The sequence below is a fragment of the Ptychodera flava genome, chromosome 18 (assembly GCF_041260155.1).
Source record: "Ptychodera flava strain L36383 chromosome 18, AS_Pfla_20210202, whole genome shotgun sequence".
Lineage (NCBI taxonomy): Eukaryota > Metazoa > Hemichordata > Enteropneusta > Ptychoderidae > Ptychodera > Ptychodera flava.
Genome location: NC_091945.1, coordinates 9,381,273 through 9,399,484, shown reverse-complemented (window position 1 = coordinate 9,399,484; position 18,212 = coordinate 9,381,273). Strand labels below are relative to the sequence as shown.

The 18,212-nt window shown below is 37.3% G+C and overlaps 2 protein-coding genes across 2 annotated transcripts; both read right to left on the bottom strand.

Annotated features, from left to right (window-relative positions):
- Window positions 1–2,226: 2,226 nt before the first annotated feature.
- LOC139116795 (formin-F-like) lies at window positions 2,227–7,774 on the bottom strand. The gene is made up of 5 exons (XM_070679457.1): window positions 7,639–7,774; window positions 6,723–6,958; window positions 4,115–4,229; window positions 3,349–3,531; window positions 2,227–2,783 (listed from the first exon to the last, which is right to left on the bottom strand). The coding sequence occupies exons 1-5, from the start codon at window positions 7,723–7,725 to the stop codon at window positions 2,778–2,780; spliced, it is 627 nt and encodes a 208-aa protein (XP_070535558.1). The 5' UTR covers window positions 7,726–7,774; the 3' UTR covers window positions 2,227–2,777.
- Window positions 7,775–12,026: 4,252 nt separating this feature from the next.
- LOC139116794 (inverted formin-2-like) lies at window positions 12,027–16,308 on the bottom strand. Its single transcript, XM_070679456.1, has 4 exons — window positions 15,847–16,308; window positions 13,987–14,099; window positions 13,053–13,246; window positions 12,027–12,451 (listed from the first exon to the last, which is right to left on the bottom strand). The coding sequence occupies exons 1-4, from the start codon at window positions 16,235–16,237 to the stop codon at window positions 12,352–12,354; spliced, it is 798 nt and encodes a 265-aa protein (XP_070535557.1). The 5' UTR covers window positions 16,238–16,308; the 3' UTR covers window positions 12,027–12,351.
- Between the last annotated feature and the right edge of the window lie 1,904 nt (window positions 16,309–18,212).

Here is an 18,212-nt window from a genome sequence, read left to right as displayed (position 1 = left end):
GTTTAGAAATCCAGTGGCCGTCCCTGTGATGGTTAACTTTGTTCTTGTGTTTTATGAATTGATACGCTGTATTACCGGGGGGGGGGGGGGGGGGAGAGATAGCTAATTCAACATCCAACAACAACCTCCTGTATGACTAGCAATATGGCGGTCCGATGGTAGAGGTGTTCTTCGCGGGAGATGCAAAACCTGTGCAGAAATTGCATTGAATTTGTCAGTGAAAATGACAGTTTGAGATGCGGTTATTCTGGATGTGTACCTGAAGTACACACAGTGATTCCAGGAGTGATTCAAATGTTGGAAAGTGAGTTCTCCGAGTCAAGTAAGTCTTTTCAAAAACTTAGCGAAACGCATAAATTAATAAATTAATGTACAGCTTGTTGCGGATCCGTAGCCCTACCACTCTCTTTGCTGGTTGTGTTGGGGGGACTCCAGAACCGTCCCGGGAGAACCGTACATCACATCGTGAAGGTGATTGTAACTACTCTTTGCTGGTTGTAACTAACTCTTTGCTGGTTGTGTTGGGCGACTCCCCCAACACAACCAGCAAAGGGAGTGGTAGGGCTACGGATCCGCAGCAAAAATGTAGCTAGCTGTGCTGTTTGGTCCATAATGGCTGTGATATCGCAGCGGCCCAGTGCTGTGGCGTCTATCGAATGGGCTCGGGCCAAGGTCTGTGGCGATGACCCTTGACCCGAGCGCGTTCGATAGACGCCACAACACCACTGCGATATCACAGCTTGGTCCATAGAGCTACTAGCTTACGAGTTGTAAGGCATCGCTGGTCAACTCAAGTCAGAGAATCAAGATGAGAATGCCTACCATTATTTCTAGTTGAACCAGTTGTCATTTTATAGATTGTACTAACACTTGCATGAGGTTTTTTGTAGTTGTAGTATTTCTCGTGGGGTTGGTTGTCATTTATTTGGTAGATTATCTGTTCAGGTTATTGTAATAAAAGTTGCATGTGGTGTTTTGTACTAAGAAGTATTTCTAGTTGAATTAACTGCTATTCAGTAGATTGTACCCGGTTTATTTTACTGACATTTACATGTAGTGTTTTGTAGTACATATAGTTGTATTAACAGTTGATATTGCAGTATTAGATAGATAGATACATGAAAGCAGGAGAGTACTATTTATCCAATCTTTGCTGAAATTCAGTGAAAGAAATGGTTGTAGCTGGTGGCAAATTTCCCTTAGCTACAAGTGATTTTACTACAAAAGGATTTTTTTGTTTTTGCAGCTACAGATGATGGATGATGTCTAATAACTCAAGAGCCATCAACTAATACAAGATCAAAATGGATCAGAAAAGTGATTGTATATGAGTGTGACTGATGAACATATGGTGAAGACAAAACATTGAACGATCACTGTATTTCAAGTTTTCATTATGTTACTAAGCATACATTGAACAAGGCAGTCTGTTACTGTGCACATCAAACACAAAGTCAACCCATCCTAAGCTAGTGTATTATGTGTTCCTTTTCACCAAGAGTCAGCACACTTGCTTTGAAATTGGTAAATAATGGTATTCAAATGTCTTGGCAAACATTTAGGTAAAATCTCCAAGATATCGGAAAAAGGGGGTGTTTTTCGCTGTGATTTTCTCCCAGATTTTCCCAAAAAAGGGGGTGTTTTTCAGAGAAAAATTCTGGGAAAAGGGGTACATTTCAAACTCTGCTAACGAGCGTGGGTACCCACCCGTCCAGAGACTGCCACCGCCGGTGATATAGACCTGGTGCAGGAAAAAAATCATGGATTTCTAAGTGAGGAAATCGATAAAGTGTGTTACAAAATACTTATTGACTGGCCATCAGGGTATCAGCAATCGTTTCTTTCCATCGAGCCCTTGGGTTGAAAAGTCGCTTCAATCGGTCTGCGGTCCCATGAAGCAGACTGTTTTTGGAACGATTTATGGGCCCTGTATCAGAGAAACAAACGTACTCTGTTACACCCAAGGCCAGTCAATACGTGTATGGTCTCTACTAGAAATATGCTAATGAGCTAACGACTGCTGTCATAAACTGTAAACCTTATGAAATTAAAACAATGTTCCTCTGCACTCCTTAGATAAGTATCTATTATTTCATTGAACTTGTTGATAAGAAAAGGTATTTCATTTTTCTTTAAACTAAAGAACTCCCCTATACACTTTTAATTGTCGATTTAATTAATTTCTATTAAACAGCTGTTACCTCTGGTGTATTTTCTGTTCTTTTTGTACTGTGTAACAATTGATAAAATACAGCTTCTTGTCTTCTCTCGCCAGGATGAGATGGAAAACAACATACCTATTGTCTGTACAAGTTGAATTTGGAATAAAAAACTTCATTCAGATATTTCTACTGGAAGGAATGAAAGAATCTCGACAGATTTTGAAAAAGTTAAAGGTACATGTACGTTTTGTATTAATGACTTTCACTTCATCAAACAAGTATGTGATGGTTCGTACATTACATACTTATGAACGTATTGGTATAATAACGCAACAAGACCATGGTTACTCATTTTAAGAAGAGATAAGTTTAATTTCAAATTTTAGGCTGTGGTGTGTGACAGCCACATTTTTGGATACCGTGCAGCCTGTGATTGAATCTTGTGATACAAGTTACGTTTTTAGTATTGTAGAGGTTAGTAACACATACAAACTCTGAAAAGGTCTTCGCAACAGTTACAATGTTCGAAGTTGTGTTTTACTGTTAATTTTCGTAAAATTGTTAAGTACTAAGACTATCATATGAATTCGATGACGTTTGTGTTTCGGATCAATTTCAACCCTGTAAAATAAACAAACAAAATAATTATTTGTCACCATATCATTTCTATGATAGCCTGCAATATGTACATTTTTTCGACGACTTTGTTTTAAATTGTATGATTTGATCATCCCACTTATAGCTAAGACAACCCTGCTTACCTAAATGGTACACTTGAGTAGGGGAATATAAACGTGGGTGTAAGTGTAACATGGTTTCCGCGGTGAAATTCCAGGTACACACATATACCACAGAACTACATCTACTGAGGTTATTCAACTTTACTGAAGAGATATCATTCTCCGTTTGCTACGGTATTGTACTTTAGATCGAAGGATGGTGGGTTCCAGACCCAGCGTGAGGTCAGAGTAGAATCAGAGATTGGAGGATTCGAGGCTTTATTCCTCATTGCTCAAGTTGTTATGGTTAGGTCTACCTCATTCTGAAATTGGATGCTCGCCCGTTGGATGATAGAGAAAACCTACAATTACAACGACATCATTCATAGGATGAAAACATATCCCACGGATATCATTTTGACTTACTGCAGCGCCTTGTTTTAGTGCGACTGCAAATCACAGCTTACCATTGCTATTCTCTTCCAGATGTCATCAATGATTGTGCCATCGCTAAAAACAGCCCCAGCTTCAGCTTCGGTTGCAAGGCTGGAAGAGGCGGCATCGATTTCGTCTACAAACCAACAGTTGTACAGTTCTCGATAAATTGCAACTTTTGATTTTTTTGTCGCTGTTTTTGTGTCTCCATTATCCTACAGAGAGAACACAACTCTTAGTTAAAGTAAAACATCCATACATATCATTCAATTGACATAAAATACTTTCATTGAAAAAAAAAACTTAGTCTGGCTGGTAATTTTAAAATCATGTTGGAATTTTATTTGCATACGTTGCACAGTACGGGCGCCCTCCATCGCACGTTACCAAATACGTTTTATATTCGGATTGCACCCATAAAGATACGTAGTCTAATTTTTAAACCGCTCCATCAAGATTCAGTTTCCACTTAAAACTGGGCTGCCTGTAAGAAGTTTGAAAAAGCAATGTAACTTGGACTTAATTTGTCCATAAACAGCAGAGTTTCTCAATTCTGAAAAAGCGAAAGTAGGTCATCCTGTGAAGTGAATACAGAAGAACCACTGCTTCTCCATCTAGGGCTCCTTGAACAGTTTATCACATTCAAAGGTGGTTGCAAAAATACACTCTGCAGTGAGTGTGACCTAGCTCGAGAGTCTATCTGAGAAGTGGAGGATGCAGAATTCCTTGACAATACATTACGACAACTATGACATTACAAAATAACTTCCTGTGAATTGTTCAATTCATGTTACCTACATCTGTGGATCCTTTGACGTTTGCATCTACTTCATCAAATTCTTCTCCGTTATCAAGCATTTGGTAACTATCAAAGATGCCCAGTTGTCGTTGAATAGCGGCACAAGCTTCACACCTAAATGTGATTTTTTTCCTCTCATTACTCGGCCTATCGTCATTGGTGTTTGACGAAATGTCAATGCTTTATTAGTCCCCACGGACACCGTCCGGGGGGACTTATAGGTTTGGTCATGTCCGTGCGTGCGTCCGTCCGTGCGTGCGTCCGTCCGTCCGTCCGTTCACGCAGATATCTCTGAGATGCCTGGAGCGATTTCATTCAAACTTTATACAAGGATTACTTCATATGGCATACAGATGCACGTCAATTTGTTTGTGATACGATCCAATATGGCCGCCAGGCGGCCATTTTATTACGATTTTTTCATGTACAGGGCCATAACTCAGGCATGTTCCAACCGATTTTATTCAAAGTTGGTACAAGGACATTGACCAATGTCATACAGATGCACGTCAATTTGTTTTGTGATACGATCCAATATGGCCGCCAGGCGGCCATTTTATTACGATTTTTTCATGTACAGAGCCATTACTCAGGCATGTTTCGACCGATTTTATTCAGAGTTGGTACAAGGACATTGACCAATGTCATAGATATGCACATCAATTTGTTTTGTGATACGATCCAATATGGCCGCCAGGCGGCCATTTTATTATGATTTTTTCATTACAGAGCCATTACTCAGGCATGTTTCGACCGATTTTATTCAGAGTTGGTACAAGGACATTGACCAATGTCATAGATATGCATGTCAATTTGTTTTGTGATACGATCCAATATGGCCGCCAGGCGGCCATTTTATTACGATTTTTTCATGTACAGAGCCATAACTCAGGCACGTTTCAACCGATTTTATTCAAAGTTGGTACAAGCTTATTGACAAATGTCATAGCTGTGCACGGCAATTTGTTTTGTGATACGATCCAAAATGGCCGCTGTGCGGCCATTTTATTACGATTTTCATGTACAGAGCCATAACTCAGGCATGTTCCAACCGATTTTATTCAAAGTTGGTACAAGGACATTGACCAATGTCATAGATATGCACATCAATTTGTTTGTGATACAATTCAATATGGCCGCCAGGCGGCCATTTTATTACGATTTTTTCATGTACAGAGCCATTACTCAGGCATGTTTCGACCGATTTATTCAGAGTTGGTACAAGGACATTGACCAATGTCATAGATATGCATGTCAATTTGTTTTGTGATACGATCCAATATGGCTGCCAGGCGGCCATTTTATTACGATTTTTTCATGTACAGAGCCATAACTCAGGCACGTTTCAACCGATTTTATTCAAAGTTGGTACAAGGACATTGACCTATGTCATACATATGCACGTCAATCTGTTTTGTGATACGATCCAATATGGCCGCTGTGCGACCATTTGTTACGATTTTTTCATGTCCTGAACCATAACTCACACATGTATCAAGCGAATTCATTCAAAAGTATTTTATCACAGACCTAATGAAGAGGACTCTATCCTCTTTGAGGACCTGTAATCAAAGTACCGATTAACAAGTGGGGACTGTGTCATCAACGATGACTTGTTTTACGTGAAATTCAAACAGACTATGAACCTATGAAATCTTCGGCAGGTTTATCTGACACCATCACATAAGCAATGTCATAGATAATTGACATGGTCCATGAAAAATACGTAACAGTGAATTATAACGACAGTTGCCATTACAGATAACATTCTGAAGCAATAAATCTATATTGCCGGTTTAGATTAAAATTGCAAAATCTACCAAGTTGATATACTGGACGACTATACATATAGCAGTCGCGAAATATGCTGGATAACAGCCGTGAAATACGAAATTATGATCCTCATATGATGAAACAATTATAAAAAAATGTCATCTTTGTGATGGTATATGGGTTTGGTAAATACCGCTAGTACGAGTCATTAGTGGCCACGCAATGAGAGGTCCTGTAACTGCTAGCAGCATAGAATGAAATCGCAAACACTCATTCTCATGCTTGAATAGCAAAAAACCCAGAAACTTTGTTCTGAAACGAGTTGATGAAGCAATACGTTGGTATGTCAGTGTTGAAAAATAAAATGGAATTAAATTTCTGAAGGTCATGGAGACAAAAAGCGACAGAGAAAAACGATGAAGTTCTACAAAATATCTTGAACGTAAATTCATTATATTCGACTCCTTTAGTTTTAGTTCTTCGCATGAAATTATAACTGGAAAAGAAGTCGTGCAAAGTCCCTCTTTCACCGAAAGTGAAAGTATCAATGTGGACGAATCATGAATCTCTAAAACAAGCTTGCGTCTTGAACACAGCATGAAATCTTCGGTGAAACAGAATACTGGGTAAATTCCCTCTCCAACCGAAAGTGAAAGTTCTCAAGGCAAGATTATTTAATATTTTCACTCACTACCACAGTTCACAACGTTCAAATGAGCTAACCATAGCGTTATTCCAGAAAATGAAAAATTAGGATTAAATAAGATGTTATGGGAAAACCATGCATTGCGGATTACGACAGAAGATGAACAATACGTGAATCCTGGCACTTACTTTTGAGAAGTACAGCCTGTACATTCCTTGTTTGTTTCCGAACTCAGAAGGTCAAGGATATCAAGAAGTCCAAGCTTAATGAATTCGTCTCTAGTTTGACATCTCTCCTCAGTGTCAGTGATCTTGCATATCAAGGTATTCACAAAAGCCAGCAACTTTGACTTGTACATCGGAGACTGTGTCTTTTCTAATTCCTCGATGATGATGCTGAATCTGTGCCTCTTACTTCTTTCTTTCTAAAACATCAAAACACGCGCACGATATTTTGTTAAGCAGTGACACACATCGCACACTATTGACTGTAAACACGAGCTCGTTTCTCAATACAAGAAAGTTAATAGGGCAGGTCGATGATATCCTATGGAAACCCATGCACATTAAGCACTTTCGAAAAATCTCCAGCAAAAATGAAAAGCAACCGAAAGTAGAAACGAAACGGTTTGAAAGCATAACTTAATAATCTTTGAAGCCCCAAGACTTAAACAGAATTTTTATAAACATATACAGAACTCTACATACATAGATACATATATACATACACACAGATAGATAGATAGATAGATAGATAGATAGATAGATAGATAGATGCATGCATGCATGCATGCATGCATGCATGCATGCATACATACATACATACATACATACATACATACATACATACATACATACATACATACATACATACATACATACATACATACATACATACATACATACATACATACATACATACATACATACATACATACATATCATTTCATATCATTTCATTTCATATCATATGCAAGCATGTACGTGTATACGTCCATTAGACGGGCACACAGAAAGGCAGGCAGACAGTAAAGATTCAATAGATATGTATGCAGAAGTAAATGAACCAGAAGAGTCATTTTGAGAATTTATAACAATACAGTACCTTATAAAACTCTAGTGCACTCATAACTGACTGGCGACCGTCTGGAGAATACAGTGTCAGTACCGACAGTATTTCAGTGACTGCCATTTTTGTTTTCGTGTAGCTTGACTGTACACCTAAAATAAAATAAAATAGATTTACTATTGGTCATTTGTTACAATCTGTGATATTGGCAATATCCAGCTTCAAGATACAGATTCATGTTTCTGGACAGTTTTGTGAAACCATGTTACCACGATTAAGGAAATGCTGCCTGCTTTGGAGTGCGTTTACTCCATTGGATTCTAATCGGAGTTAAATGGCTGAGCCGAGGTATCGAACGACACATGTGTTGAACTTGAACTAAAACGTATAGCTATATTGAATAGTACTCGATATCGCTTGTTTCAAGAGGTAATAACTCTGTGGTTAAAGTCATATATATCTGTACGTGTATCCAGGTGTTGTCATCACCTCTCAAGTAATCGAGATTTTACAAGATGTACGCAAATGAATGAAAAATAGATCTCAAATTATCTTTTTCCATGATCAACACCTTGTCTACCACAGTGAGGTGACGTCACAGAACAGGCCGATAAATTGTTTAGTTTCAGGTTTCTGACTATCGTGAGAACCTGACATATATTTCTAAAGTTAATTTTGATCCAGCGCCAAGAAGAAAAGGAATGATGAATTCTTATCTTTTACTTAAGATGGTCAAGAGGTCTTTCTTTTTCACAATATAAATCTGTTTTGTTAAATATCGTGCAATTGTCACATAAATGAGTATGGCATCTCGCTCATCGAAAGGCTTTGTTGAACTTGCAAATGCGATGCGATCGACAAAAAAATTTTGACATTTACACTTGACTCAAGTAACAATCAAATCGTAAGCAAATAGTAAGTTTACGGTCAACTGTTGAATATCTATCTTTATTTTGTGAGAAAGAGTTTAAAAATACCATGATTTTCTCTGAAGAGGTGATCATAATAATACTACAAGATAAAAATCAAAATCAACTATGATTATAGTTTGTCTGTTATATGACTGAATACGTTGTGTTTGAGCAGTCAAATCAATGTCTGCATCAGTCATGTTAGCAAATCCGGACAGATGATGGAATTTGCTCGACGATATAAATATCTCTCTCTTCGGACACGGTTCGTTATTTGTTTAAAGTGTATCCATGGAGATGACTAATACTTAAGATGATGGTAGCCATGGCATCAACAACATCTATAAATACGTTCTTCATAAATTCACGCAATGTAAGAATGTATGGAACAAAAGGAACGACAGGGTTAAACATGGGGTCGCTTTATTTTCATAACCCTTGGCTTATGGCTCTGCCGAATTCCTGAAACTCATGCCGTGTCTATGTGCAATGCTAACTCATATCCCGCCAGAATTGAGTAAACAAAATTAAGTCCTCGCTTACCGAGCAATATATTTTGAACCAGCTTTTCATTTGCTTTCTGTGCAATGAACTTCAGCCCATCTATCTTGTTCAGGACGGTTCTGATACAGAATGCACACTTCAACGAGGCGTCATCATCGCCATCCACCGACTGTCGTTCTCCAAATCGGGCTAGATTTTCCGTCAGCACTGACAGGCCATCCCTTCTGAGGAACTCCGACATCCATGGCACATCGCTTGTGTTGAGCCGTGTTGCTATTCCATCGTAGTTCGTGTCCCTGTGCAAGTTGAGAAATTGTATGCACAGTTCCGGGTCGCAATTTTCCACACTTTGGTTCGAGAAGTTCGGGTCCACGTCCGACAGTGGAGTTCCCTGTGTCACTTGGGTCACGGTGTTAGCCATGTTCGAAACCTGTGACAGTCAGACAGTCAGATATTGGGGTTCACGTCGTTCAAATGTTTGAAATAGGGTTGACTGATGGAGATATACTAAGTACACCCTAGGCTTTCTTTGTGTTCTGCAGCCGATCAGCGAAGTGTCCTATGAACAGTGTGAAACTGTTCAGTTTCCCGTTTACCACGAATTGGCATAATAAATCTTTTCAAAGGTAATTTACATGCGCCTGTGAGTTTCCAGATCTCCTTCCGGTTTCAGTTTTGTTTCAACGTTTAGACACCCCCCCACCTACCTATTATGCCCTGTACATGTTTGTGAATGGATGTAAGCAGACATCATGAAAGGTCACATCAGGATGAATGCCAGTCACGGAAATGGGTTTCTGTTGTCTTGTTAGTTGCGCCCACCTTTGTCATGCAATGAGTTCGATGAGCGTGAATTAAGACAGAAGACCGAAGACCTGAGTGCACTACAGGTTATATGCGTATAATTTGTAAAATGGTTTGACAGGTGCTTGTAAAGCGGTATCGTTAATAGGAGGTTTATTCAACTAATGAACGGAGATATTGAAGATTAATGACTTTTTAACTACTGGAATTTTCGATACTTTAGAAACTGAAGGTAGTATGCCCCTCGGAAGTCAAAGACTTGAACTTTCACTGAAACTTTCCTCTGGGAATCTTTCAATCCTTCTCTTTCAAAATCACGAATAAAAATCGAGGGTCACCGTGCAAATTTTGGCACTAGAGAAACAAATTACCCAAGATTTACCGATATCTGTAATTCAAAATGGCCGCCACCCCGTGTTAACTTTACGGAGAAAAATACAATTTTCGATTTCGACATAGACGTTGAGAAGTTTTCTTACACCAAGAGCTTTAAAATTAACCCCCACAAGAGGATAATCTGAGAAAAGATTCGTAAAATTTGAGAGTCTGAATATCTGTCCCCGAGGCGCATTCTATCATTCTACCTAATTGAAACCTAATTTTCAGTGAGAATGGTGTGCGTTGGTGCTTCTGTACACAAAATTACTGGAAATCTGCAACATGGATTGAACTTAAACTTGGTATACATATTTCCTCTTGGAATCATAATGACTCGTTAATTTTGGATGTGTCTGGCTTTCATGATAATCAAGTTATAAAGACTTAAAAACCCACAATTATATGAGTAATACTAGTCTCATTGGGAAGAACTACCCAATAGCAGTGTAATACGGTGATTTTTTTTTTGATTTATAGTCCTGTCGGCAATCTATACCAATACAGTGAAACATATCCTTCAAGACACCATTCTTATATATATATATATATATATATATATATATATATATATATATATATATATATACACATACCAATACAGTGAAACATATCCTTCAAGACACCATTCTATATATATATATATATATATATATATATATATATAATATATATATATATATATAATATATATATATATATATATTATATATATATATATATATATATATATTATATATATAAAGACACTTTTGGCAGTTCAAAGGGTATCTTTAATAGTCGGACTGCCTGCAGTTTGTGTTTGAGTTTTGTGACATACAATGATAACCAGTCTGTACACTGCTGCAGTTTCAAGTAAGCAAAATGACAAATAATATTTGTTTTGCAATCTCCTGAATGTCATTCCAGTAAAGTACATCCGCCATCTGCAAAGATGGCGCTATGCTCAGTGTTCCCCCCCCCCCGGTGGCCACAACAGAATTTGCAGTTAATATTTGGTATTTGTCTAAAATTTGTTTTTACTTTACTTAAATGTTGCCTGTTTTGAAAAGGAATTCGAAGAGATGCATGCGACATCCCTTTATAGTAGGTTTGATTGACTAACCTTTATCCAATCAAAACGTCCATGTTCTTTGGTTACATATCCATCGATGGTCCAAAATTCACCAGCAGAATTGAATGTTTTACGAAATTAATCAACAGGCACAACTGACAACAAACACACAAAGCAAAAACACACAATACAATACACAGAGTTAAATCGGTGAAAGAAAGATATATGGATCTCCTGTTGCACGACGAAGACGTCAGGTCACGTGTTTCGATAGGAGTGAGCACATCATGCGTCACGTGTGAAATTTGAAAAAGCTGTACTTTAAATTACCGACTCACACATAAATTTGAATTATTGGAATTATCAAACTGGATGTGGCTTGATCATTTGAACCCATTTCTATTAGTTTGAAAGAGGTTATAACCTTTTTTTCCTTACGTTCGATTTATACGTACTGTTACGCGTACAAGAGGTATAGAGATCTTTTCTTCAGCGGTGTCATTAGTGTTCCACATTTTGTTGAAGATTGGTTGTGAGTTTCTGATTCGTCATTGGAGTCTGGCAATACCACCGCAGCTAAAACTTTGGTTAATGATTTCAATTTCTTATCAATCTCATCATCATGCATGTTTTCTTCGATTCTCCACTTTGAAATTTCAATATGAATAATATGATATCTCGACGTTTGATGCAGTAATGACACATTTGCATCATGATGAAAGACCACCACTCATGTCAAAATCATAAACTTACATGAATACGCCAGACAGTCATTTATAGAAAAGACCAAACTGATTTTTATGATATTTATTATAACTTTATTAAATTATTCGACATTTCATTCATCAATTTCGGAAGAGATGTCTGGTATCAATATTCAACCATAATTATTGAAGTTGTGGGTAGATTGGGTTATATGTACAATGACATTTCTTGAAGCAAAAAGACGGATACCGGTTGAATGAGTGTGTACCATAATATGTGTAGGGTTTGTACAATGGCATTTCTGGAAAGTATTGTGGCGAAATACCAATTTATTCGATTTGCATGTATATCGATTTAGCTGTTATTACTCTGATGTTAAATACATTGGTAGATCTTTTAGTTCGGTTCCACTTCATTAGGCATTTCTTCTTCTTTGTCACCAACTTTAAACTTATCAAATGTTTTCACTTGGGTGAGAAGAGCTTCACAATCACACCTGGAAGAAATATCATTTTTTAATCACCAAAAACTTATCACCGCAAAGTATGAAAAGTTTGTGGTGTAAGTTCATCTTTAAACAAAACACTGCAAACATTCCTTACGCCGTGGCGTCAAGTTATCGAAAAGATCTTCTTATAGTCCAAATGCACATATTGTTTACCGCAACCACGCCTTATGAGAACCAAATGTCATCCCATACACAGACAATATCACACCAGTCAAATTTAAAACCACGTCACCTCTGAAAATTTGCATCCCCGTATGATCTGTACAAAGTTGTATAAAATGATCTTTAGCACACCTTTCACAAGCTAAGCTTGTCATTGTCAGGCTTGATGCACAATCTTTGTGAAATTAAGGTTCATTAGTATTCTTTATGCACATATTTCACACCTATAAACAACTTTATTATAAGGGTCTTCTAAAACCGTCTGTCTTGCCCAACCCTGAGAAAATCTACTCACAAAACTTGGTATTGTTGTTACTGATATTATATTTTTACCTCTTGCATAAACCATACATAATCTGTCGGTAGTTTTCACTTGTAAATTGTATATTATCAACCTACCTCTTTTTGTGTTTACTAACTTGCTTACCTCAGCTGATCAAGAATACCCAGAATTCCAAGCTTGATGAAATCTTCTCTCCTTTGACATCTCTCTGAGGTGTCAGGGATTTTGCATATTAAGCTATTTACAAACGCCAACAACGCTGACTTGTACGGCAAAGACTCTGTCGCTTTCAATTCCTCGATAATGATGCTGAATCTGTTCTCTTGGTTCTCATTTCTCTGCTGTGCACATAAAAGAAAGAAACAGGGACAAGAATCATTTAAAAGATCATTGTGTGTGTGTGTGTGTGTGTTTGTGTGTGTTTTGTGTGTGTGTTTGTATGACTTACTAACCCACATACACACATAGTGCACATATACACACGTTAAGGATATATATATATATATATATATATATATATATATATATATATATATATATATATATATATAATATATATATATATAGAGAGAGAGAGAGAGAGAGAGAGAGAAGAGAGAGAGAGAGAGAGAGAGAGAGAGAGATCGATGCAGGCAGGGTTGCAGAGCAATATTACAATAAGATGAGAACACATCAAGTATGTATGGTACCTATTACTTCTGTTTCACGCATTCACGCAATCGTCAGATAGGTAGATTTTGATAATAGAATCTACCTGTCTGACGATCGCGTGATATATATATATATATATATATATATATATATATATATATATATATAATATATATATATGCCATATTATATATATACATATATATATATATATATATATATATATATATATATATAATATGAATAATTATCGATTTTGTTTGTGTTATATAATTACCAATACTGTTTTAGCAACTTTCTGTTATTATCAATGACTATTAAACGAGAATGACTTTGATAAGGTTATCAACAAAGTCACCAATGTCATTTCTAACACTGAATGATGTGTATTCATAGGATAGATGGAAAGGACAAGACATTAACATACATCCAGCGCATTAATTACGGATTGGTATCCTTGTAGGTTATCAGAATAGCTTGTTATTGCCGCCAGTACTTCAGTCACTGCTATCTTCGTTGCTGTGTCATTCAACTTCAAACCTTTAACGAAAGCAATTCCCATAGTTACTTTAAAAGGACAAAGTTGTCGTTAACTTTATATTACCTGAGAAGTCCATTATATTACTCTAAACTTTGGAACAAGATATAACAGAGAAGAAAACAACGATAGCGTATCGATCAAAGAAAGCTGTAGCATTCTGGTATCTTCCACAAATAAAGTGTTTTGGAAACTAACGGCTTCTGTGTTGAAGTACAAACATGTGTGAATGGTTTATATAGGCTGTAGATAGCATTGATATAGGTCGCAATCATTTGACTTCATGAGAAATTTCCTGGTTTTCTATAACATATAGAGGCCTATGATGCAGGCGACTTATCGTGTCACTTTTTAAGCGTTTCCCAAGTTTTAAAAACCCTTTGTTGCATGGGGTTTCCCGTTACCACTTTAATCATCACAATCATTCGCTCTAAATTTGACCATTCACCAGCGCCTTTCACTGACATCAACATCTGTTCCAGTGTTATTGAAACCACTTCATTTGCGAGGAACATCGGTGTAATTTTGATGACAGCCATACATTCCAACAACACATTGGTGCCACTTACAGTGCTATTCACTTCCTCCTTCGCAAAATTGGTCGTATCAGAAAGTACTTGTCCAGAGATTCCTGTGCCACCCTCGTCCACGCCGTTATATCTTCAAAGCTTGACTAAAGAAATGCTCTATTATATGGCTTGCCCGATACACAATTACAGCGGTTACAACGTGCCCAAAACACAGCAGCTAGAATTGTTACTAAGACCAGGTTAATCCGACCACATTACCCCATACTTATGCAACTTCACTGGCTTCCAGTACATCATCGCATTGTATACAAACTTTTGCTGATTACTTACAAAGCCCTAAATGGACAAGCTCCACAAGATCTCAGGAATTTAATAACACCTTGTGCCTCATCACGTGTTCTTCGTTCATCTGATAAATGCCTTCTGCACACACCTAGATGGAATCTGACTACCTATGGTCGCCGCTCCTTCTCTGTAGCAGCTCCTGTCCTTTGGAACTCTTTGTCCCTAGGCCCTGGACATAAAAACCTCTCCTAATGTCAACATTTTCAAAAGACGCTTAAAAATTACATCTTTCAGAGAGCATTTTCATTGTAACTCTAAGCGCCACTGAGCATTGTTTAACTTTGGATATTAGGCGCTATACAAATTTTCTAGATAGATAGATAGATATATAAAGTCTGTGTTTTCTGTGGCCATTGAGGAATTTAACAAAAGGCATTAGTATAAAGGAACAAAGTCTCTATTATTTCAGTTAACGTTGTTTTTGTTTCATGTAAGAGATTATTTTGTTGTTATGCTTACTGAAACATGTTGAATTATTACTCACTAGAGCTCTACTCACACCTTGCATACCCATATAACATGTAAATATGCTAATGACATAATTTCAGGTATGTACCATAAATCATATCGTCGAACCATTTATTGTTATATTTACAAGCAGATAGGGAGTTGAGATCTGACAATTAGACGTGTTTCAGTAAGCAGAACAACATGAATAGCTGGTCATATGAAATAAAAAATAACCGAAAGAATGCCAGGGGACAATGTGTTGTCCCTTTGAACATTGTTGGCTTGGCTATCTTCTCAACACATGTTTTATAAGTTTGACCCGACGACATTGAATCATAAATTAAACTGACAGTGTTATTTGTTACCGACGCCTGGAAAAAAACAATGACTACCCGTTGCTAAGCAAAATCGGCTGGTCGCTTACCGAGTAAGATATTTTCTGTCAAGTTTCTGTTTTCTACTTCCACAACGTAATTCATTCCTATTCCCTTGTTCAGAACCACTCTGATACAATCCACACACTTCAGTGAGAGGTGAGCATCGTCATTCTCCAACTTTCTATCTGCGAATTTGGCCAGATTTTCAGTGAGTACTGTCAGACCACCTTTGTCCAAAAACACGTCCATCCACTCTATTGTGCTTGTGTCCAGCCTGGTACGGATTCCCTCGTAGTTCGCCACCTTTGGAACTCCGAGAAACTGAATGCAGAGTTCCGGGTCGCAGTTTTCAACATTTTTGCTGCCAGAGTTGGATTTTTCGTCTGACTTCAGTGGTGTCGAATTTCCATTCATCGAAGAATTCGTCGTTTCAGCCATGGTGAAAAATGTTGAAAATCGGGGATCGCACCGGTCAGGTTTGTCCCACACTGAAAGTTCTGCTTTTACTGTATGCCTTGGTACATGCAGAACATGCTAATTTATCTTATCAAATTACCCTTTAATGTATGTGCGCTATGTCGTATTTGGCTTTTATCCAATCAGCCAAGCCGAATCATCGCTTCGATTACGTGTGTTATAACCACACTGAAGTTTCGCTTCCCCTGTCTGCGGCACAATACATCATAATTTGCCTTTCGCATGGCCAAGCCGAATCGTAAATGAAATTTTATGAACAAGGTATTGACCTTTTAAAAGAATAAAGTCAATATTTCAATAAATTTTCCATATTCTGTGTTTAAATCCAATGTCTTTATCTAAGCCCAACAGCATTAGAGAATACCCAGTATTTGTATCGTCACCACAGCGTGTTAATTTCTTTGGCGTTCTTTTTGCTTTTTTGACAATTGATTTTCTATCCGAATTTACATTCTGATTGCCAGCTCTTATGTACACCTCATATTATAATAGATAGATAGATAGATAGATAGATAGATAGATAGATAGATAACAGATACATAGCTACATATATAGCTACACACATAGATACATATATACATACACACATAATTTTTCTTAATTACTGAAAATTCATTTGAACATTCGTTTAAATGGAGGGTACATAAACTCTTACTTTGGGTTACAAGATGAATGAGCCCAGCCCTACATTAATAAAGATCATGTACAAACATGTCCCTTCAGGCGTCTACTGGCCCGGTTATGTTTTCGACGGACCGTAAATTGTTTATTTATTAAGGTTCCTATATACAAAACAGACACTTTTAGATTTCTATTTTATTTCTCACTTGAAGAACTCCATAAACTCAATAGAGTATATATTTTCTGAAAGCTCTGATATAGGGGAATCCGACCGTGCACAGAACACAGTCATTATATGCATAATAGTCACGTGACAAGCTTTTGCTTAACCTTCCAAAAATCGCTTTTTCCTCCCTTTATCGAACAGGTTGTAAGATTTCCGTTTGAAATTTGTGCATTGACAAGTCTTGGAAATATCCTTCAAATCAGTGTCTGCCGTTTTTTTATCCGATTCTCCATTCAAATTAAATGGCGCAACAATTTCCATTCCTTGAAATCACCCTAGTCTAACACCTTCAATAGTGCATAGCAAAAAGAACAGAGGCATATAAAGGAAATCGCAGACAAAGATTTGAAGGATATTACCAAGGCTTTTCAATTCATAAATTTCAATCGGAAATCGTGCAGCGTGTTCGCTAAAGGGAGGAAAAACCGATTTTTGGAAAGTTCAGCAAAATGTTTGTCACGTAACTATGATGCAAAATAGTGACTGTGTACGAAGCACAGTCGGGTTTCCCTATATCAGGGCTTTTAGAAAATACATACTTTATTGGTTTTTAGGAGTTCTTCAAGTGAGAAAAAAATAAAAATTTGTAAGTGTCTATTTTTTATGTAGGACCCTTTGGATTTTATGACCATAGCTTATCATGGTTTGTGTTGTAATGTTCATCGAGTGCATGTGAAACTGTAGCTGTAAATAAGCTTCAATTGTTTTGCATATGGCTACAGGCGACGCCTCGCCGTTCATGTGACAACATATCTTGCTATAATTGGAAGCTCACGACCCCAGCTAGCCGTCATTTAGGAACTGGGGCTTTTAAGTCAGCCTCATCAAAATTTGGCACACGCTACCATGGAAATCCTTTGAATGTAGGAATGTAACTGGAACTTTTGATCTACCAGAATATGCTTATGAGCAATCAAAAACTGTAAACCTCAGTCAAAAGTAAAGCAATGTTGCATCATTGTTTCATTTCAATGGTAGATATTGTTACGTGCAGAGAAAACGAACAAAAGGGTGAACTCAGCAGTTAACGTTTAAACAAAATTTATTACGAAAATAAAACTAATTGCTAAGTTAGGGATAGGATACAAG